This window comes from Macaca nemestrina, chromosome 10, assembly GCF_043159975.1.
Source record: "Macaca nemestrina isolate mMacNem1 chromosome 10, mMacNem.hap1, whole genome shotgun sequence".
Taxonomy (NCBI): Eukaryota; Metazoa; Chordata; class Mammalia; order Primates; family Cercopithecidae; genus Macaca; species Macaca nemestrina.
The window spans coordinates 9,838,320-9,860,480 of NC_092134.1; the positions used below are offsets into that span (position 1 = coordinate 9,838,320).

Sequence of the window (22,161 nt, forward strand, 5' to 3'; positions counted from 1 at the left end):
GAGTAGCTAGGACTATGAGTGCATGCTATGTTATCATGTCTAGCTGAAACTGAAAATTATATACGGGGTTACCCAATTTTATGGTTTTTTTTTTTTTTTTTTTTTTTTTTGAGATGGAGTCTTGCTCGGTCTCCCAGGCTGGAGTGTAGTGGCGCAATCTCAACTCACTGCAACCTCTGCCTCCCTGGTTCAAGTGATACTCCTGCCTTAAGCCTCCTGAGTAGCTGGGACTACAGGTGCGGGCCACCACACCTGCTAGTTTTTGTATTTTTAGTAGAGACATAGTTCCACTATGTTGGGCAGGCTGGTCTGTGTCCTGACCTCAGGTGATCTGCCCACCTCGGCCTCCCAAAGTGCTGGGATTATGGTGTAAGCCACTGCGCCTGGCCCCAGTTTTATGTTTTTTATTTTATTTTTTCTAGTCTGTATCCTGCTGAATGTTTTTGTTTGTTTCTTTTGTTTTGTTTTTATTTATTTATTTTTTAAGACGGAGTCTCACTTTGTCACTCAGGCTGGAGTGCAGTGGTACGATTGTAGCTCACTGCAACCTCTACCTCCTAGGTTCGTGTGATTTTCCTGCCTCAGCCTCCTGAGTAGCTGGGACTACAGGCATGTACCACCACGTCCAGCTAATTTTTGTATTTTTAGTAGAGACCGGGTTTTCCCGTGTTGGCCAGGCTGGTCTCGAACTCCTGACCTCAAGTGATCTGCCCACCTTGGCCTCCCAAAGTGCTGGGATTATAGGTGTGAACCACTGTGCCCGACCTGAATTTTTTTATGTATAAGAAGAATTTTTATAAATTTAGTGACATTTCATGACAAAGGAGGCTTTTTGGTAAACTGGCTGAATGTTTGTGAAACAATCCTTAAAACTTTCATAATTTATCCCAAATTTTTAGTTTCATATCCCTGAATTGTGTCATGTAAAGCAACACAAATCTTATGTATGTTCAAGTATAATGATTGGTTTATGCCAACAAATACACTTTCATTGTAGAGATACATTTAGCACTTGGAAAGGCAAATGTGGTGGTTTTTGTTCTAGTCTATGGCTACAGACTTTGTGTATTATTATTTTTTTTTTCTTTTTTTTTTTTGAGACGGAGTCTCGCTCTGTCACCCAGGCTGGAGTGCAGTGGCCAGATCTCAGCTGACAGCAAGCTCTGCCTCCTGAGTTTATGCCATTCTCCTGCCTCAGCCTCCCAAGTAGGTGGGACTACAGGCGCCCGCCACCACGCCCGGCTAGTTTTTTGTATTTTTTAGTAGAGATGGGGTTTCACCGTGTTAGCCAGGATGGTCTCAATCTCCTGACCTCGTGATCCGCCCGTCTCGGCCTCCCAAAGTGCTGGGATTACAGGCTTGAGCCACCGCGCCCAGCCGACTTTGTGTATTATTAGTCACTGTTAGTATTTTTTTTTTTTTTTGAGACGGAGTCTCACTCTGTTGCCCAGGCTGGAGTACAGTGGTGTGATCTCAGCTCACTGCAAGCTCTGCCTCCCGGGTTCACGCCATTCTCCTGCCTCAGCCTCCTGAGTAGCTTTTAGTAGAGACGGGGTTTCACCATGTTAGCCAGGATGGTCTCGATCTCCTGACCTCATGATCCACCCGCCTCAGCCTCCCAAAGTGCTAGGATTACAGATGTGAGCCACTGCGCCCGGCCAGTCACTGTTAGTCTTTTTGTTTACTTTGCCTTTGATAATAAGAAATTGAAAAAGTGATGTAGGTGAATTAATAAAAATTCATTATCTTACCACTATTAGAAAAAACAACTGACTGGGCAAGTGGCTCACACTTGTAATCCCAGCACTTTGGGAGACTGAGACATGTGGATCACTTGAGCCCAGGAGTTCGAGATCAGCCTGGGCAACATGGCAAGACCTTGTCTCTACAAAAAAAAAATAGAAAAAATTAGCTGGGTATGGTGGTACCCATCTGTGGTCCCAGATACTCAGGAGGCTGAGGTGGGAGGATCACCTGAGCTGAGGAAGGTCAGGCTGCAGTGAGCTGTGATTGCACGACTGCCACTGCATTCTAGCCTGGGTGTTAGAGAGGGTCTCTATTTAAAAAAAAAAAAGAAAAACAACTGAAAGCAACTGGTGGTTAGCTTTATATATGAAGTACAGTATCTAAAGAAGTAATTTTGGAACCCAGTGTGGTGGCTCATGCCTGTCATCCCAGTACTTTGGGAGACTGAGGCAGGCAGAGGTCAGGAGTTTGAGACCAGTCTGGCCAACATGGTGAAACCCCATCTCTAGTAAAAATACAAAAATTAGCTGGGTGTGGTGGTGTGTCTGTATTCCTAGCTATTCAGTCAGGAGACTGAGGCACGAGAATTGCTTGAACCTAGGAGATGGAGGTTGCAGTGAGCTGAGATTGCGCCACTGTACTCCAGCCTGGGTGACATAGCAAGACGCTGTCTCAAAACCAAAAAAATGTAATTTTGGTTTTCTCTTCTTAAATAGTAATGCTGTAACATCATGGGCACAAAAACTGAAGCAGAACCAACCAAAGAGAGCACATGTAGAAGATGGAGGTTTAAGATCTCAACAAGGAAATGCGCAAAGCAAGAAGACACCAATTGAGAAAGTAGGTGACAAATCGCTTTCCCTGCGGGCTCCAGTACTGATGATTGTGTGGGTTTAGTACATGCTCATAAACAAAATTCTCATGCCCTTTCTTTTATATTGTTAATTTGTTCATTTATACATTTTTTTTTTTTTGAGATGGAGTTTCACTCTTGTGGCCCAGGCTGGAGTGCAATGGCGTGATCTCGGCTAACTTCAACTTCCGCCTCCCCGGTTGAAGCGATTCTCCTGTCTCATCTCCCTGAGTACCTGGGATTACAGGCGTGTGCCACCATGCCTGGCCAAGTTTTGTATTTTTAGTAGAGACGGGGTTTCACCATGTTGGCCAGGCTGGTCTTGAACTCCTGACCTCAGGTGATCCACCCACCTTGGCCTCCCAAAGTGCAGGGATTACAGGCATGAGCCACTGTGCCCAGCCCGTTTATACATCTTTCTTTTGGTGTTTCAGGGGATTAGAAATAATGATTTGCTGTAAGTGTTTCTTCTTTAGTAGGCTGGAAATCAAGGCTAATAAAGGATAAAATATTATGAAAATGAATCATTTGCAAAGGTCCTATTTCTCTTTGTACTGCAAATGTTTACATTTAGCCAGAGAGTAACCCATTTAATTGTTTAAAATAAACTTTTTTTAAATTTTTTTTATTTTTTATTATTATTATTTTTTGAGACGGAGTCTTGCTCTGTCCCCCAGGCTGGAGTGCAGTGGCGTGATCTCGGCTCACTGCAAGCTCTGCCTCCCGGGTTCACGCCATTCTCCTGCCTCAGCCTCCCGGGTAGCTGTGATTACAGGCAGGTGCCACCATGCCCAACTAATTTTTTTTTTTTTGAGACGGAGTCTCGCTCTGTCCCCCAGGCTGGAGTGCAGTGGCGCGATCTCGGCTCACTGCAAGCTCCGCCTCCTGGGTTCATGCCATTCTCCTGCCTCAGCCTCCCGAGTAGCTGGGACGACAGGCGCCTGCCACCGCGCCCTGCTAATTTTTTGTATATTTAGTAGAGACAGGGTTTCACCGTGGTCTCGATCTCCTGACCTTGTGATTTTCCCGCCTCGGTCTCCCATAGTGCTGGGATTACAGGCGTGAGCCACCGCGCCGGCCCCCGACTGATTTTTTTGTATTTTTAGTAAAGACGGGGTTTCACCATGTTGGCCAGGCTGGTCTAGAACTCCTGATCTCAGGTGATCCACCCGCCTCAGCCTCCCAAATGCTGGGATTACAGGCATGAGCTACCAGTTAGTTCTATTTTAGAAAAGCCATTTAGCACTGTGTTCTGTTTTAGAAAAGTAATTTAGTACTGAATTGGTAGGTCTATTTTAGAAAAGCCCTTTAGTTTAGAACTGTGTTGGTAGTTCTATTCTGTTGACTCTCTGTGCCATCAAGGATGGTGTATCCTTGTTCGGTATGATAGCAGAAAAACATTTGGAGATGGGTAAATTTTGCTTTTTCTCATTGGGATAGATTGGTATAAAGGGAGAATGTTTTCATACACAGTAGTTTCTTTTCTTCTGTTTTTGCTAAGATTATAGGTCTTCTTGTGCAGACTTCTGCTTCTGATAAACTTTGGCCTTGTGGTTATGTACTCGGTGGGTTCACCGATGTTCTAGCTGTCCTTTGTGATTGTAGCTCAGTATATGCCATGTAGCCCCATGGTTCTGCCTTTGCTGCACATTAGACTTACCTGAGGAGATTTAAAACTCTACTTCTCCTGGCTTCCAAGCCTACGTGCTAACCTGTGTTTTGGGACTTTAATCAGGTGATGCTAATGTGCAGTAGAGTCTAGGAGCCGCTGGTTAATTAGGCCACTGCCTAATTTTCCTTCTCTATTCAGTGGAGAATCAGACCAGCTGCCCATGGTCTGGCCCTGCCTTTGAAATACTCTTCTGCTCACATCTTCTACCTCTTGCGATCATAGGGCAGAAAGTGGAGGCAGTGAGGAGGCAGTGATTCCCTCTGAGTCTTTCTTTGATCAGCTCCTGGACAAGTTTTAGTTTTCCTTTTTTTGGGTAATTGAAATATTCAGTATTAAATTACTAGGGGAAATCAAGTTTCTTTGATATTTCTGAACCCTAAATGATTTTGAACTCATGGTAGTTGTTGAATCAGAGACGCCCCCGACCCCCGAAATGCACTTCTTACGTGATTCTGGATTCACAAAAGTTAGAACTGGCCAGGTGCGGTGGCTCATGCCTGTAATCCCAGCACTTTGGGAGGCCGAGGCGGGTGGATCATGAGATCAGGAGATCGAGACCATCCTGGCTAACATGGTAAACCCTGTCTCTACTAAAAATACAAAAAATTAGCCGGGCGTGTGGTGGGCGCCTGTAATCCCAGCTGCTCGGGAGGCTGAGGCAGGAGAATGGTGTGAACCCAGGAGGCGGAGCTTGCAGTGAGCCGAGATCGCACCACTGCACTCCAGCCTGGGCGACAGAGCGAGACTCGGTCTCAAAAAAAAAAAAAAAAGTTTGAACTTTCCTCTTTATTTAGTTATTTTTCTTCTCTCATTGGTTTCAGTTTCAGTCTAAAGCAGAGAATGCTTGTTATCCGGATTCTCTTATCCAATTTTCTTTTTATACAATGGTAGTTTATTTTGGGTAAATAGCACCTTTGAAGTAATTTTGAAATTGCATATTGTTTAGCAGAAGGGTTTTCCAGGGCTTGAGTTGCTCTTTGTTTCCTTGGTCCTTTGTCTTGGACAGACTCGACTTTCCCATTTCACAGGCTGAGGGGCTTCGGTGGTGGTTTTTCAGATGGGCTAATATGGTTACTAAAACTCATTAAGGTCCTTGTGCTAAGCTTAGGCCGGCTTCTTGGGCTAAGAGGGTTTATTTTTAGAAGGGCTTTTCACTGCACCCTACTTTTACTTTTAATTAAAAGCTGGGCCTGTTTTCTTCAATGGATGCCTTGTTTCCCAGGAAGAGTGCAGCAGGCGGCTTTGTAAGGTAAGCCCCTGCCAGCCCACTGTGTGTGTGCAGCAGCCGAGTGCACTGAATTTGCATCTCAGAATCCAGACGAGGACAAAATATCTTGCTTGGGATTGTTTGACTTGGACTTTTACTTTTCCAGTCACCTTCTTGATGTTTTTTTTTTTTTTTTTTTTTGACGGAGTCTCGCTCTGTCACCCAGGCTGGAGTGCAGTGGGGTGATCTCGACTCACTGCAAGTTCCACCTCCCGGGTTCATGCCATTCTCCTGCCTCAGCCTCCCAAGTAGCTGGAACTACAGGCACCCACCATCACGACTGGCTAATTTTTTGTATTTTTAGTGGGGACGGGGTTTCACCCTGTTAGCCAGGATGGTCTTGATCTGCTGACCTTGTGATCTGCCCACCTCAGCCTCCCAAAGTGTTGGGATTACAGGCATGAGCCACCGTACCCGGCCTTCTCTTGGTCTCAAGTAGTGAGACAAATTGAAACAGGTGGAATTTCTTCCTTGATGAGAAAGAAAATAAGTGGTGCCTTATAAGGCTGATGTGTTAATCCCCCTTCTTGGTAGGTAGTGTTATCTCAGTGTGATTTTACTTTGGCAGTGGGTTCATGGATGGTTACATACTCTTTACAGGAATTAAAAGTTTGATGAAGGACCTGATAAGATAAATTCCGATAGGAATATTCTCATCACATGTCTCTGGAAACATTTCTTGTGACAGTATCAGAGATGTTGTGAGGATTGATTTGCTCAGAATTTTTACTAGGATTGATAAGTAAGCAGGGACTAGTAACCAATTGTTTGTATATAGGAAGTCTAGGCCGGGCGCGGTGGCTTCCGCCTGTAATCCCAGCACTTTGGGAGGCCGAGGTGGGCGGATCACGAGGTCAGGAGATTGAGACCATCCTGGCTAACACGGTGAAAACCCGTCTCTACTAAAAATACAAAAAATTAGCCGGGTGTGGTGGTGCGCGCCTGTAGTCCCAGCTACTCGGAGGCTGAGGCAGGAGAATGGCGTGAACCCGGGAGGCGGAGCTTGCAGCGAGCCGAGAGCGCGCCACTGCACTCCAGCCTGGGCGACAAAGCGAGACTCCGTCTCAAAAAAAAAAAAAAAAAAATAGGAAGTCTACTACTTAAGGCTCATATTATTGATTTATGATTTTTAGAGTTAATCTGATTTATTGTAATTATAATGATAAAAATGAATTGTTAGAGCTTTTAAATTAATTTTTATACTAAATGACTTTAATTCTAGGCACCTCAAATTTGTTTTGGAAGTAAATGGCAAATTATAAATACATTTTAGGTCTGAACTCACGAAATAATGCCTGCCCCCATTTTTCTCCTTCTAGCTCCACAGAGAACTGAAATAAACTTTTGTAAATTACACAGGCAAAAAAAAAATATTTGACAGTGAATTCCTATTAGTTAGCATTCTTATAACCATGGGGAAACCAGGCTTTTTTCTTTTTTTGTGACAGAGTCTTGCTCTGTTGCCCAGGCTAGAGTGCAGTGGCCCAATCTCAGCTCACTGCGACCTCTGCCTCCCGGGTTCAAGTGATTCTCGTGCCTCAGCCTCCGGAGTAGCTGGGCTTATAGGCACCCACTACTGTGCCCAGCTAATTTTTGTAGTTTTAGTAGAGATGGGGGTTTCATCATCTTGACCAGACTGGTTTCGAACTTTTGACCTCGTGATCCACCCGCCTCGGCCTCCCAAAGTGCTGGGATTACAGGCGTGAACTACCGCACCTGGCCCAGGCTTTCTTCTTTGTGAACCCTTTGAAGGTTTCTCTACGCTTGGTTTGATGCCTGGCTCTCATTCCTTGGGTCAGCAGATGGTGCCTAATGACTTTTAGCTGTCAACCAGTGGTTTTCTTTCTTGTAGTCTGATTTTGCTGCTGCTACACATCCTCGTGCTTTTTACCTCAGTAAACCAGATGAAACTCCAAATGCTTGGATGTCTGATTCAGGAACAGGTATGATACTTAAATTTTTATTTTTTTAACCTAAGCTACACTCAGAGGACGGTACTTAGTTTTTTAGAGCATTATTTTTAGAAAACAACTTGCCTACATTTCTCCTTATAGGATGATACTGTATAGTAGTATGGTTTTGTAAATATGTTATGTGTTGTGGTGTTCTCTGGTAGCAGCCTTACTTTTGTTTGTTTTGTTTTTTGAGACGGGGTCTCACTCTGTTGCCCAGGCTGGGGTGCAGTGGTGTGATCACAGCTCACTGCAGCCTCAACCTCCTGGGCTTAAGTGATCCTCCCACCTCAGCTTCCCAAGAATAGCTGGGACAACAGGCGGCACCACCATCCCAGCTACTTTTTGTATTTTTTTGTAGAGACAGGGTTTCGCCGTGTTGCCTCAGCTGGTTGTGAACTCCTGGGTGCAAGCAATCCACCTGCCTCAGTTTCTCAAAGTGCTGGGATTACAGACTTCAGCCACCACGCCCAACCACCTTTCTTGTCTTAATTTATGTTACAAGATCTGTAAAGAGAATGAAGTACTTTTGCAGTTGTTTTGAACAGCTATAAAAATTATCAATCTTTTTTGGGTAGTTCAAAATGAATTAAATTCAAACCCTCTGAGCCATCCTTTACACTCCATGGTGAGCTTATTCCAATCTAATTGCTTTATATACAGACTTTTTTTCCCGCCCCCCATATCCCACATCCAATTCATCAGGATGAATTAGCTTTGCCTTACAAAACTTTCTAGAATCCCACCACTTCTCACCACCTCCACGGCTTCCAGCCTAAGAGTGGCCTCTCATCTATCACCTGGGTTGCTGCTGTCTTCTTAACTAGCCTCCCCACTTCCACTCTTGCACGCTTCAGTCTGTTCTCAACATAGTAGAAAAAGTGATCCTCTGAAAAGTTAAGTCACATCGTGTGACTCCTCCGCTCCAAACCCTGTTGTTCAGAGTCCTTACAGGGGCCCACAGGGCCTAACAACCTAGCCCTGTTACCTCTTTGACCTCACTTTATACTGAGTTGTTCCTTGAATTACAGTGGGGTTATGTCCTGATAAACTCACCATAAATTGAAAATATCATAAGTTGAAAATGGGCTGGGTAGGCCGGGCGCGGTGGCTCAAGCCTGTAATCCCAGCACTTTGGGAGGCCGAGACGGGTGGATCATGAGGTCAGGAGATCGAGACCATCCTGACGAACACGGTGAAACCCCGTCTCTACTAAAAAATACAAAAAACTAGCCGGGCGAGATGGCGGGCGCCTGTAATCCCAGTTACTTGGGAGGCTGAGGCAGGAGAATGGCGTAAACCCCGGAGGCGGAGCTTGCAGTGAGCTGAGATCCGGCCACTGCACTCCAGCCCGGGCGACAGAGCGAGACTCCGTCTCAAAAAAAAAAAAAAAAAAAGAAAATGGGCTGGGCACAGTGGCTCATGCCTGTAATCCCAGCACTTTGAGAGGCCAAGGTGTGAGGATTGCTTGAGGCCATGAGGTTGAGACCAGCTTGAGCAACAAGTTGAGACCTCATCTCTACAAAAGAGTTAAAACATTAGCCAGGGGTGGTGATGCACCTGTAGTGCTAGCTACTTGGAAAGCTGAGATGGGAAGATTGCTTGAGTCTGGGAGGTCAAGGCTGCAGTGAGCCATGATCACACCACTGCACTCCAGCCTGGGCAACACCAAGACCTTGTTTCAAGGAAAAAAAAAAAAGTGAGGCCGGGCGCGGTGGCTCACGCCTGTAATCCCAGCACTTTGGGAGGCCGAGGCGGGCGGATCACAAGGTCAGGAGATCGAGACCACGGTGAAACCCCGTCTCTACTAAAAAAATACAAAAAATTAGCCGGGCGCGGTTGTGGGCGCCTGTAGTCCCAGCTACTCGGGAGGCTGAGGCAGGAGAATGGCGTGAACCCGGGAGGCGGAGCTTGCAGTGAGCCGAGATCGCGCCACTGCACTCCAGCCTGGGCGACAGAGCGAGACTCCGTCTCAAAAAAAAAAAAAAAAAAAAAGTGAAAATGCATTTAGTACATCTAGCTTATTAAAGATCATAACTTAGCCTAGTGTACATTAAATGTGCTCAGAACGCTTACATTAGCCTACAGTTGGGCAAAGTTATCTAACACAAAGTATTTTATAATAAAGTATTGACTATTTCATATCCTTTATTGAATACTGAGAGTGAAAACAGAATGGTCATACGGGTACTCAAAGTATGGTTTCTACTGACTGCATATTGCTTTTGCACCATGATAAAGTAAAAAAAAAAAAAAAAAATGAGTTGAACCATTGCAGGTTAGCGATTGTACTCTGTCCCTTTCTTTCTTTTTTTTTTTTTTTGAGACAGAGTTTTGCTCTTGTTGCCTGGGCTGGAGTGCGATGGCGTAATCCCGGCTCACTGCAACCTCTGCCTCCCGGGTTCAAACAATTCTCCTGCCTCAGCCTTTAGCCTCCCAAGTAGCTGGGATTACAGGCACGTACCACCACACCCAGTTCATTTTGTATTTTTAGTAGAGACGGAGTTTGTCCATGTGGTCAGGCTGGTCTTGAACTCCTGACCTCAGGCAATCTGCCCGTGTCAGCCTCCCAGAGTGCTGGGATTACAGGCATGAGCCACTGCGCCCGGCTGTGCTCTGTCTGTTTCTTTGATGAGAAGGGAGACTGTCTGCTCAAATGTCCCAGATATGTTTTAGGACTTTTGCATTGGCTGTTTTCCATACTTGAAATGTTCTTCTCCCTGTGTGAGGGAGCTCCCTCATACATGGCTAAAATGGCTGATGCCCTCTTAATTATCCTCTCAGTAGCCAACCCTGTTCACCTGATTCAAAACTAGTGCCTGCCTACCCCACCCCCCACTACATATCCCCTTTATCCTGTTTTAAAATCTCATCGGAGTGCTTACCATCTATATACTGCATGATTTACTTACTTTTCTTGTCTCACTCCTCCTGCCACCCCAGCCTGGCACTATAGGTGGTCAATAAACATTTGAATTACTGAATTATTTACATTGATTCTATATGTCTATACTACTCACAAAGAAATTGTCAGCTGGGTGTGGTGGCTCACACCTGTGATCCCAGCACTTTGGGAAGCCAAGGTGGGCAGATCACTTGACCCCAAGAGGTTGAGACCAGCCTGGGCAACATAGCAAAACTTCGTCTGTACACAAAATACAAAAATTAGCTGGGTGTGGTGGTGTGAGCTTATAGTCCCAGCTACTTGGGAGGCTGAAGGGGAATGATGGTTTGAGCTCGGTAGGTTGGGGCTGTAGTGAGCTGTGATTGTACCACTGTACTCCAGCCTGGGAGACAGATCGAGGCCCTGTCTCAAAAAAAAAAAAAAAAAAAAAAAAAAAGAAAGAAATTGTCTATTTTAAAATATATTTTAAGGTTGGACCTGGTAGCTCACAACTGTAATCCTAGCACTTTGGGAGGCCGAGGAGGGTGGATTGCTTGAGCTCTGGAGTTCGAGACCAGCCTGGGTAACATGGCAAAACCCTGTCTCTACTAAAAGTACAAAAATATTTAGCAGGGCTTGGTGGTGTGTGCCTGTAGTCCCAGCTTCTTGTGGGGCTAAGGCAGGAGGATGTCTTGAACCTGGAAGGTTGAGACTCCAGTGAGCTGGACTGGGAGCAGTGGCCCATGGCTATAATCCCAGCACTTTGGGAGGTTGAGGCAGGAGAATCAGTTGAGATCAGGAGTTCGAGACCAGCCTGGCCAATATGGTGAAGCCCCATCTCTACTAAAAATACAAAAATTAGTCTGGGCATGGTGGCTCACACCTGTTATCCCAGCACTTTGGGAGGCCTAGGTGGGCAGATCACTTGAGTCAGGAGTTTAAGACCAGTCTGGCCAAAATGGCAAAACCTTGTCTCTGCTAAAAATACAAAAATTAGCTGGGTGTGGTGGTGCATGCCTGTAACCTCAGCTACTCAGGAGGTTGAGGCAGGAGAATCACTTGAACCTGGGAGGGCGGAGGTTGTAGTGAGCCGAGCTCGCACCATTGTACTCCAGCCTGGGCAACAGAGGGAGACTGTCTCAAAAAAAAAAAAAAAAAAAAAAAGAAAGAAAAAGAAAAAACAAACCAAAAATTAGCTGGTTGTGGTGGCGCAGCACACCTGTAATTCCAACTGCTCAGGAGGCTGAGGCAGGAGAATCGCTTGAACTCGGGAGGCGGAGGTTGCAATAAGCCGAGATCACTCCATTCCATCTTGGGCAACAGATCAAGACTCTGTCTCGAAAAAAGAGACCACAGTAGACTGAGATGGCACCACTGCACTCCAACCTGGGTGACAGAGTGAGACCCTTTCTCAAATAAAAAATAAAAAAATATATTTTATTATTTTAATTTTTTGTTGTTGTTGTTGTTGAGACAGAGTCTCGCTTTGTCGCCCAGGCTGGGGTGCAGTGGCCAGATCTCAACTCACTGCAAGCTCCGCCTCCCGGGTTTACGCCATTCTCCTGCCTCAGCCTCCCGAGTAGCTGGGACTACAGGCGCCCGCCACCTCGCCCGGCTAGTTTTTTGTATTTTTTAGTAGAGACGGGGTTTCACCATGTTAGCCAGGATGGTCTCGATCTCCTGACCTTGTGATCCGCCCGTCTCGGCCTCCCAAAGTGCTGGGATTACAGGCTTGAGCCACCGCGCCCGGCCAATTTTTTTTTGAGACAGGGTCTCACTCTGTCACTCAGGCTGGAGTACAGTGGCACTTTCTCAGCTCATTACAACCTCTGTCTCCTGGGTTCAAGCGATTGTCATGCCTCAGCCTCCCAAGTAGCTGGGATTACAGTGTGTGCCACCACACCTGGCTGATTTTTGGATTTTTAGTAGAGACGGGGTTTCAGCATGTTGGCCAGGCTGGTCTCAAACTCCTGACGTTAGGTAATCCTCCTGCCTCAGCTTCCCAAAGTGCTGGGATTACAGGTGTGAGCTACTGCGCCTGGCCAAAAATATATATTTTAAATTGTACCAGCTCATCTTGACTTTTTTTTTTTTTTTTTGAGATGGAGTCTGGCTCTGTCGCCCAGGCTGGAGTGCAGTGGCCGGATCTCAGCTCACTGCAAGCTCCGCCTCCTGGGGTTTACGCCATTCTCCTGCCTCAGCCTCCCGAGTAGCTGGGACTATAAGCGCCCGCCACCTCGCCCGGCTAGTTTTTTGTATATTTTAGTAGAGATGGGGTTTCACTGTGTTAGCCAGGATGGTCTCGATCTCCTGACCTAGTGATTCGCCCATCTCGGCCTCCCAAAGTGCTGGGATTACAGGCTTAAGCCATCGTGCCTGACCTTGACTTTTTATATTTCAGTTTTAAACATTCGCATCCAGTTAGGACTCTTACATAATACAGAATTTAGATAACTTTTTTTCCATCAAGATTCAAATTACTTTAACTCAAAATTAGTTTCTTCCCATATTTAATTTCCTTTGGATAGAAATGTTATTCTAGAAAGCATTTTTGTTTTTTCCTCACTCTTTTCTATTCTGTGTATTTGTGCACATCAGGATTGACTTACTGGAAACTAGAGGAAAAGGATACACACCACTCTTTGCCTGAAACTTTAGAGAAGACGTTCGTATCATTGTCTTCCACAGATGTGTCACCAAACCAGGTAATTTAAAAACCTGTGGGCTGGGCGCTGTGGCTCACGCCTTAATCCCAGCGCTTTGGGAGGCTGAGGTGGGCAGATCATCTGAGGTCAGGAGTTCAAGACCAGCCTGGCTAACATGGTGAAACCTTGTTTGTTCTAAAAATACAAAAAAATTAGCCAGATGTGGTGGCACGCGCCTGTTAATCCCAGCTACTTGGGAGGCTGAGGCAGGAGAATCACTTGAACCTGGGAGGCGGAGGTTGTAGTGAACTGAGATTGTGCCATTGCACTCCAGCTTGGACAACGAGAGTAAAACTCCATCTCAAAGAAAGAAAAAATTGTGTGTGTTTGTGTTTTATAATTGTTGCCAAGTACTCAAGTATAAATTTTATTTTTCAACTTCTAAAATACTGGAAAAAGTGTGGGCTTTAGAATCATACTCACTTGTTTTCAAATTCAGTCTGTCATTTTTTCCTTATGTAATCTTAGCAATGCTTCTTAAAAGTGGAATTGAAGGCTTGGTGCCATGACTGAAACCTGTAATCCCAGCACTTTGGTAAGCCAAGGCGGGCGGATCACCTGAGGTTGGGAGTTCAAGACCAGCCTGGTCAACATGGTGAAACCTCATCTCTACTAAAAATACAAAAATTAGCTGGACATGGTGGCATGTACTTGTAATCCCAGCTACTCAGGTGGCTGAGGCAGGAGAATCACTTGAACCCAGGAGGTGGAGATTGCAGTGAGCCAAGGTGGTGCCACTGCACTCTAGCCTGGGTGACAGAGCGAGACTCTGTCTCAGCAAAAACAACAACAGAAAAAAGTGGAATTAAAAATTTCATATGTACATATTTCACCTTTGTAGTTTTTCTTTTTTTTTTCTTTGAGATGGAGTCTTGCTCTGTCGCCCAGGCTGGAGTGTAGTGGTGTGATCTCTGCTCACTGCAACCTCCGCCTCCCGGGTTCAAGCGATTCTCCCGCCTCAACCTCCTGAGTAGCTGGGATTACAGGCACCTGTCATTATGCCCAGCTGAGTTTTGTATTTGTATAGAGACGGGGTTTCACCATGTTGGCCAGGCTGCTCTCAAAACTCCTGACCTCAGGTGATCTGCCCGCCTTGGCCTCCCAAAGTGCTGGGATTACAGGCGTGAGCTACTGCACCCGGCCTCCTGTATTTTGATCAGGTAATGAAGGAGTAGCTGGGGAAAAGGAGAGATACTATTAAACTAACCAAGAGACATAAAAATGTATGACATGTACAGAGAGACAGATGGGGCAATGTACTTGTACGCATCAGAGTCTCAGTGACAGAAACTAACTGTCTGAAAGGACAGTTCTATACTGCATGAAAGGAACAAAAAGACACAGGTCAACACAGAGAAATGAAGTATGAGGGAAGTAAGATTATAGGGGGCAAGGCAGGCTTAGTAGGCTTTGCAGTTGCAGGGTTCATTCACAGTGTTAACTTGATCTTGAACATCAGTAAGTGGATCCTGCATTTTATTGACTGTACAGTATTGTCAGCTTCAACATTTCCCATTTCATGTTCTACCAAGGAACATTTATAAATTAGACTGATACAATGCTTTTTTTTTTTTTTTTTTTTTTTTTTACCACTTTAGAATTTATATTTTGTTCTTATGGAAAGAGTCTTTAGACTTAAACATAGATTTTATTATGTATCAGTAACTTTTTTTTTTTTTTTTTTTTTTAATAGAGATGGGATTTTTGCTGTGTTGCCTAGGCTGGTCTCAAACTCCTAGGCTCAAGTGATTCCCCAGCCTTGGTCTCCCAAAGGGCTGGGATTATAGCTGTGAGTCACTGTGCCCCTGGCCTATTATATAACTTTTTTTTTTTTTTTGAGACGGAGTCTTGCTCTGTCGCCAGGCTGGAGTGCAATGGTGTGATCTCGGGTCACTGCAACCTCCACCTCCTGGGTTCAAGCGATTTTCCTGCCTTAGCCTCCTAAGTAGCTGGGACTACAGGCATGTGCTGCCATGCCCAGCTAATTTTTTTCTGTTTTTAGTAGAGACAAGGTTCCATCATGTTGGCCAAGATGGTCTCGATCTCCTGACCTTGTGACTCACCTGCGTCAGCCTCCCAAAGTGCCGGGATTACAGGTGTGAGCCACTGTGCATGGCTTATTATATAACTCTTATGCATACTTTAAAAAGGAAGACATAAGTGAAATAAAAGTGGCTAAAATTCTTTCCTTCTCAGAGGGTTATCTCTTCTCTTCTCTTTCTCTCTTTCTTCATGGTCTCACGCTGTTGCCCAGGCTGGAGTATAGCAACTTGATCATAAATCACTGCAGACTCAACCTCCTGGGCTCAGGCGATCCTCTTGCCTCAGTCTCCTGCGTAGCTGATACTACAGTCACGTGTAACCACACCTGGCTCATTTTTTTGTTTTTTTTTTTTTAGTAGAGGCAAAGTCTCTCTATGTTGCCCAGGCTGGTCTCTTGAACTCCTGGACTCAAGCAATCCTCCTGCCTCAGCCTCCCAAAGTGCTGGGACAAGAGCATCAGTGATTCTGCATTTCTTTAAAAAGAATGGAAAGGCCTTTCTGCTTTTTACCTGGCTTAGTAGCATGTAGAACTAGCCTGCTTTGGACTCCCATGTGGAATATGTTGCTAAACGTGTCTGATTCACCCTTCTCTTAAATATTGGTCCTCAGGAGCTTCATTGTAGTGTGTCGGTTTGTCTTCCAAGCTGCTGTTACCTATTTGGCCAATTTTGAGCTCATAAGCAGGGAATGACAGTCTATCACAACCACAACTTGGCCCAAAGCAATTATAAGATGCCATTAATTACAAGAGTCATCCCTACTTTAGAGATGTTAATGTGACAAGAACATAAAAGTGGTGAAAAGTAGTACTTTTCTATTCCCATGAGCTTTAAATAGAATAACCCCAACTATTCCCCCAGGCCACCAGGCTGTGGCCATAGCCAGAGTAATGCTACTTTTCACAGGCTTCAGGTCTTGAAAAGGCTTCTTTAGGTTGTTGGCATGTAAGGAATGAATTCTACAGCAGGATTATGGGAATTGTGGTACTTTTTTGAGGCAGAGTCTCGCTCTGTTTCATAGGCTGGAATGCAGTGGTGCGATCTCGGCTCATTGCATCCTCTGCCTCCTGGGTTCAAGCGATTCTCTTGCTTCAGCCTCCCAAGTAGCCGGGATTACAGGCACGCGCCGCCACGCCCGGCTAATTTTTGTGTTTTTAGTAGAGATGGGGTTTCACCATATTTGCCAGGCTGGTGTCAAACTTCTGACCTCAAGTGATCCACCTGCCTTGGCCTCCCAAAGTGCTGGGATTACAGGTGTGAGCCACCACAGTATATTTTAAAGGTTTAGATTTAACAAATTAATGCCTTTAATGCACACACTCACAAGGTAGTTATAAGGTTTTAAAAATATATATTCGTGGTGCTCTGCAGCCTATGTAGGGTCTAGAAATGGGACATACATTTAAAGCTACATGATTAATGTATTCTTTCAGTGTTTTCAGTGTATCTATTGTTGAATCTGTAATCTCATTTGCGACAATGTTCACAGTTTAAATTTGAGGCCCAGGGTTAATTGGTTCTCCTCTCACACCCTATAATATATCCCACCTTGAAATAATTTAAGCCCAAAGTTTTAATGTTTAGAGCCTAGACCTCTCTGCAACATTTTTAGTGTAGTGAAGCCCTGATTTCAGTTTTTCGAAATTAGGGTCCTGTCTTCTGTTTTTTGAGATAGCGTCTTGGTCTGTCATTCAGGCTAGAGTGAAGGAGTGCAGTGGCATGATCCTGGCTCACTGCAACCTCTGCCTCCTGGGTTCAAGTGATCGTCCCATTTCAGTCTCCTGTGTCACTGGGATTACAGGCCTGTGCCACCACTCCGAACCATTTTTTGTATTTTTAATAGAGACAGGGTTTCACCATATCAGCCAGACTGGTCTCGAACTCCCGACCTCAGGCGATCTGCCTGCCTCAGCCTCCCAAAGTGCTGGGATTACAGGCATGAGCCACCGTGTCTAGCCTAGGGTCATATCTTCTTATTTTACTAATGAATAAAGGGACTTATTTTCACTTGATCTTAGCCAAAAGGCTGAGAAGTGATGGGGGGGACTTATTTTCATTGGGTCACTTTGTGACACCTAGTTTTGGTTGGCCAACTCTTTAAACAAACATGCTTATAACTACATAGATAAGGAACTCCACCTCTTGGTGCATTTTACTTCAGGCATATGAAATTAATTTGGCCAAAAGTTTTCTCATCCTTCTGTTATTCATTATGAAGTATTTTCTTTTCTTTTTTTCTTTTCTTTTTTTTTTTGAGACGGAGTCTCACTCTGTCGCCCAGGCTGGATGGAGTGCAGTGGCGCGATCTTGGCTCACTGCAAGCTCCGCCTCCCAGGTTCACGCCACTCCACTGCCTCAGCCTCCCAAGTAGCTGGGACTACAGGCACTCACCACCACGCCCAGCTAATGTTTTGTATTTTTAGTAGAGATGGGGTTTCACCGTGTTAGCCAGGATGGTCTCGATCTCTTGACCTTGTGATCTGCCCACCTTGGCCTCCCAAAGTGCTGGGATTACAGGCATGAGCCACCACACCTGGCCTTCTTTTTTTTGAGACCGAGTTTCGCTCTTGTTGCCCAGGCTGGAGTGCAATGGCGTGATCTTGGCTCACTGCACCCTCCACCTTCCAGGTTCAAGCAATTCTCCTGCCTCGGCCTCCCTTGCAGCTGGGATTACAGTCATGCACCACCTTGCCTGGCTAATTTTGTATTTTTAGTAGAGACGGGGTTTCTCCATGTTGGCTAGGCTGATCACCTCAAGTGATTGCCTGCCCTGGCCTTCTGAAGTGCTGGGATTTACAGGCATGAGCCACCGTGCCCAGCCTATGAAGTATTTTCTTACCTCAAAACTTGGTTGTTGGCTAGGCGTGGTGGCCCATGCCTGTAATCCCAGCACTTTGGGAAGCTAAGGTGGGAGAATTGCTTGAGCTCAGGAGTTTGAGACTAGCCTGGGCAACATGGCAAGACCCTGTCTCTACAAAAAAAATACAAAAATTAGCTGGGTGTGGTGGCGCACTTGTGTAGTCCCAGCAACTTAGGAGGCTGAGGCAGGAAGATCACCTTAGCCTGGGAGATTGAGGCTGCAGTGAACCGTGATCACACCACTGCACTCCAGCCTGGGCAACAGGGTGAGACGCTGTGTCAAAGAAACTAAAAAAATTGGTTCTTATTTTGAGTGGGAGAACTACTAAGAATTTCATTATTTGGAAGTATTCATAAGCTGCTAAATAATTAACATTCACATTATCCCCTTAGTGTCTTAAATAGTTAGGAGATCCAAACATCTTTCCATTTGGAGGTAGACTCATCATACTAGATAATGACTTCCAAGCTTGTATTACAAATCTGACAGTCTCCATTTTCAATTTGCTTAAAGTCTTTCAAAAATCTTTTTATGGTGCTTATTTTGATATCATTAATTTGTTTCATTATTGATAACACCATTTAATTTTGTTTCATATCTTTAAGTCTAATACTAGTAATGAGATGAAGCTACCGTCACTGAAGGATATTTATTATAAAAAACAAAGGGAAAACAAGCAGTTACCTGAGAGGAATCTCACTTCTGCTTCCAACCCAAATCATCCACCAGAGGTAAAGTTGTCCACATTCTGCCGAGCGAACATGAACAATGCTTCCTGACTCTTAACTTTTACCTCAAGCTTCATTTTCCCTAGGAGATCTAAAGCCTACTCACTTGAAAACAAGCAAAACAAAGCTGAGTTCTGAGGGTAAGACTTCCTTGTTGTCTTGTTTCTAGGTTCTGACTCTAGATCCTACGTTACACATGAAGCCAAAGCAGCAGATTTCAGGGATTCAACCGCATGGCCTTCCGAATGCCCTTGATGACAGAATATCCTTTTCCCCGGACTCTGTTCTAGAGCCTAGTATGTCTAGTCCCTCTGACATAGACTCATTTTCACAAGCAAGTAATGTCACTTCTCAGTTACCTGGATTTCCAAAATATCCCTCACACACAAAAGCTTCTCCGGTGGACTCTTGGAAAAATCAGACATTCCAAAACGAAAGTAGGACCAGTTCCACGTTTCCGTCAGTATATACCATTACTAGTAATGATATCTCGGTCAACACTGTAGATGAAGAAAACACTGTCATGGTCGCTTCGGCCTCAGTCAGTCAGTCCCAGCTTCCAGGTACAGCCAACAGTGTCCCAGAATGCATTTCATTGACTTCCTTGGAAGATCCTGTGATATTGTCTAAGTATGTATTTCAGTGAATGGCTTGTAATGTTAATAGATTTTCTGTGATGTCTGATTGAAAATGATCTTTATTGAACTTCAGTATTGCATAAATTCTTAGAGATTTAGCATTTTTAAGATGGAGCATATAAAAACTCTTTCACTCGATTGTCAACTTTTTGTGTATTAATCTATATATTTTGTAGTATGCAAAGGAAATATGCTATATTTTTGCCCATGAGAATCATTGTGTTCTTGGTTTCTTCTTGTGGGATGGAGACTGAGGATAGCTTTCCTAATATATATTTTTTATTCTCAACGAATAAGGATTAGGCAGAACCTGAAGGAAAAGCATGCTCGACACATTGCGGATCTTCGAGCTTATTATGAATCAGAAATAAATAGTTTGAAACAGAAGCTGGAGGCAAAAGAAATCTCTGCAGTTGAAGATTGGAAGATAACCAATCAAATTCTTGTGGACAGGTAAAATTTATAATTTAGCTGTGAAGTTTTCTCCACCTTGGATGTGTTATTTTCACAGAAGTATAATGTGAGAAAACACATTGAAAACATATACTTTGGATTTGAAATTTTAACAGTCATGTTTGCCTAAGTATTTTTGAAGCTATGAACCCCCCTCTTATAATACACTAATAACTGACATGGAGCGATTTGTTTCACGTGGGCAAAATACTGAAATAGTTTAGTGAATTTTGTATATGCAGAGTAATGTCATTGATGGGAGGAATAGTACTATGGACTTCCTAATAAGTCTATGGCTTATGTCCTGTGGCAATTCTCAACCTTTTTAATAGGCCCATTAAAATACTGTAGTTCCCATTCCAAAAAAACCCACAAAGAAATACAGGGGAGAATGACCTTATATTCAGGATAGCTTCACACTTACATTAGAATCACTTAGAAAATTTGATGCTTTCACTAGTATTAGTAATAGAGTCCTTGCAACATACTTTACAGTTAAACGGGACTTGGTCAGGCATGGTGGCTCATGTCTGTAACCCAGCACTTTGGGAGGCAGAGGCAGGCAGATGTCTTGAGCTCAGGAGTTCAAGACCAACCGGGGCAACATAATGGAACCCTGTCTCTACAAAAAATTAAAACATTAGCTGGGCATGATGGCGTGTACCCGTGGTCTCACTTACTGGGGAGGCTGAGGTGAGAAGATTGCTTGAGCTCAGGAGGTCGAGGCTGCGGTGAACTGAGGTTGTGCCACTGCACTCCAGCCTGGGTGACAGAGCAACACCCTGTCTCTAAATAAATAAACAGGACTTAAATAGATTGAAAATTGATGCAGGTCTAACTGATAGCAAGGAGTTCTCTAAGGAGAAAAGACAAAGCTCACTTCAAAGAGCTTAGGAGGGAACTAACATCTTCCATCTGGTTAACAGTTTAACTTTCAAAGTTATGGGAAAACTAGCCTTTATACTGTAAGTAGTTTTGGTTGCTGGCAGTTAACATGGCTGTCTTATTCTTGAATGTTTCTATGGCTTTCATTTTGCATTTGGTGGTGTGGGGGTACGATGGTAGGAAAAAGTAATTTGAAAAAGAGCCAAACCAAAAGAAAAGAGACAGGTTTAGGTTTTTTAGGACAAAAACAGTAGATAGCAGGTTATGGAAGTTGGGTTTTTTGTTATTGTTTTTGTTTAGAAGGCAAAGATGAGGCTGAGTGTGGTGGCTCACACCTGTAATCCCAGCACTTTGGGAGGCAGAGGCAGGCAGATCGCTTGAGGTCAGGAGTTCAAGACCAGCCTAGACAACATATTGAAACCCTGTCTCTACTGAATATACAAAAAGTAGCTGGATGTGGTGGTGCTCACCTGTAATCCCAGATACTCAGGAGACTGAGGCAGGAGAATCGTTTGAACCCAGGAGGCGGAGCTTGCAGTGAGCTGAGATCCGGCCACTGCACTCCAGCCTGGGCGACAGAGCCAGACTCCGTCTCAAAAAAAACAAAAAAAAACCCCCAAAACAACAACAACAACAAAAAAACCATTGTTATCAGCATATACACTGATTGTTTTTCAAACTTAAAATTGCAAATTGGAGAATTTCCCTGGTGTTACAAATGCAGCCATTAGCCAGCTGTGATATCAGATTACTATGTCACGGATGTGGAACTTGGGACAGTGATCCCCTGGCACATTAGAATCCATAGTACTGAAAAAAGTCAAATACAATTAACACACTTAACTATTTGAGTGATTTTTTTTTTTTTTAAAGAATAGTCTTATCAGTATTTCATGTCTGAGCCGCATTAATGCACAGTGGTTAGGAGCATGAACTCCGAGTGCCCAGCTTACGCTCCCAGTGTGACTGCTTACAACCTGTGTGACTTTCAGTGAGGAACTGAACTGTTTTTGTTTTCTCAACTGTAAAATGGGACCAATGATAATCTGTTTTTTCTTTCTTTTTTTTTTTTTTTTGAGACGGAATCTCTCTTTGTCGCCCAGGCTGGAGTGCAGTGGCGTGATCTCGGCTTACTGCAAGCTCCGCCTCCCAGGTTCACGTCATTCTCCTGCCTCAGCCTCCCGAGTAGCTGGGACTACAGGCGCCCACCACCATGCCCAGCTAATTTTTTGTATTTTAGTAGAGACAGGGTTTCACCGTGTTAGCCAGGATGGTCTCGATCTCCTGACCTCGTGATCCACCCGCCCCGGCCTCCCAAAGTGCTGGGATTACAGGCGTGAGCCACCACGCCCAGCTGGGACCAATGATAATCTTAATGGACAGAATTGTGAGGATAAATGGAACGTGCTTAAAGACCTGGTGTATAGTCAGTGCTAAATAAATAAAGCTTTTATTATTCATACTGTGTTAAACACT

General features: G+C 44.5%; 1 protein-coding gene across 10 annotated transcripts in view; it reads left to right on the forward strand.

The window, feature by feature from the left end:
* LOC105494150 (M-phase phosphoprotein 9) overlaps window positions 1-22,161 on the forward strand; it is an 86,274-nt gene that overhangs the window by 14,423 nt on the left and 49,690 nt on the right. For 9 of the 10 annotated variants that reach the window (XM_011762309.2, XM_071070868.1, XM_011762329.2 and 6 more), the window contains 6 exons: window positions 2,463-2,586; window positions 7,391-7,481; window positions 12,973-13,079; window positions 18,587-18,712; window positions 18,879-19,339; window positions 19,645-19,800. In XM_011762309.2, coding sequence (XP_011760611.2) covers window positions 2,463-2,586; window positions 7,391-7,481; window positions 12,973-13,079; window positions 18,587-18,712; window positions 18,879-19,339; window positions 19,645-19,800 — 1,065 coding nt within the window. The remainder of the gene's footprint in view (window positions 1-2,462; window positions 2,587-7,390; window positions 7,482-12,972; window positions 13,080-18,586; window positions 18,713-18,878; window positions 19,340-19,644; window positions 19,801-22,161) is intronic. The other variant, XM_011762339.3, reaches the window with a different exon arrangement.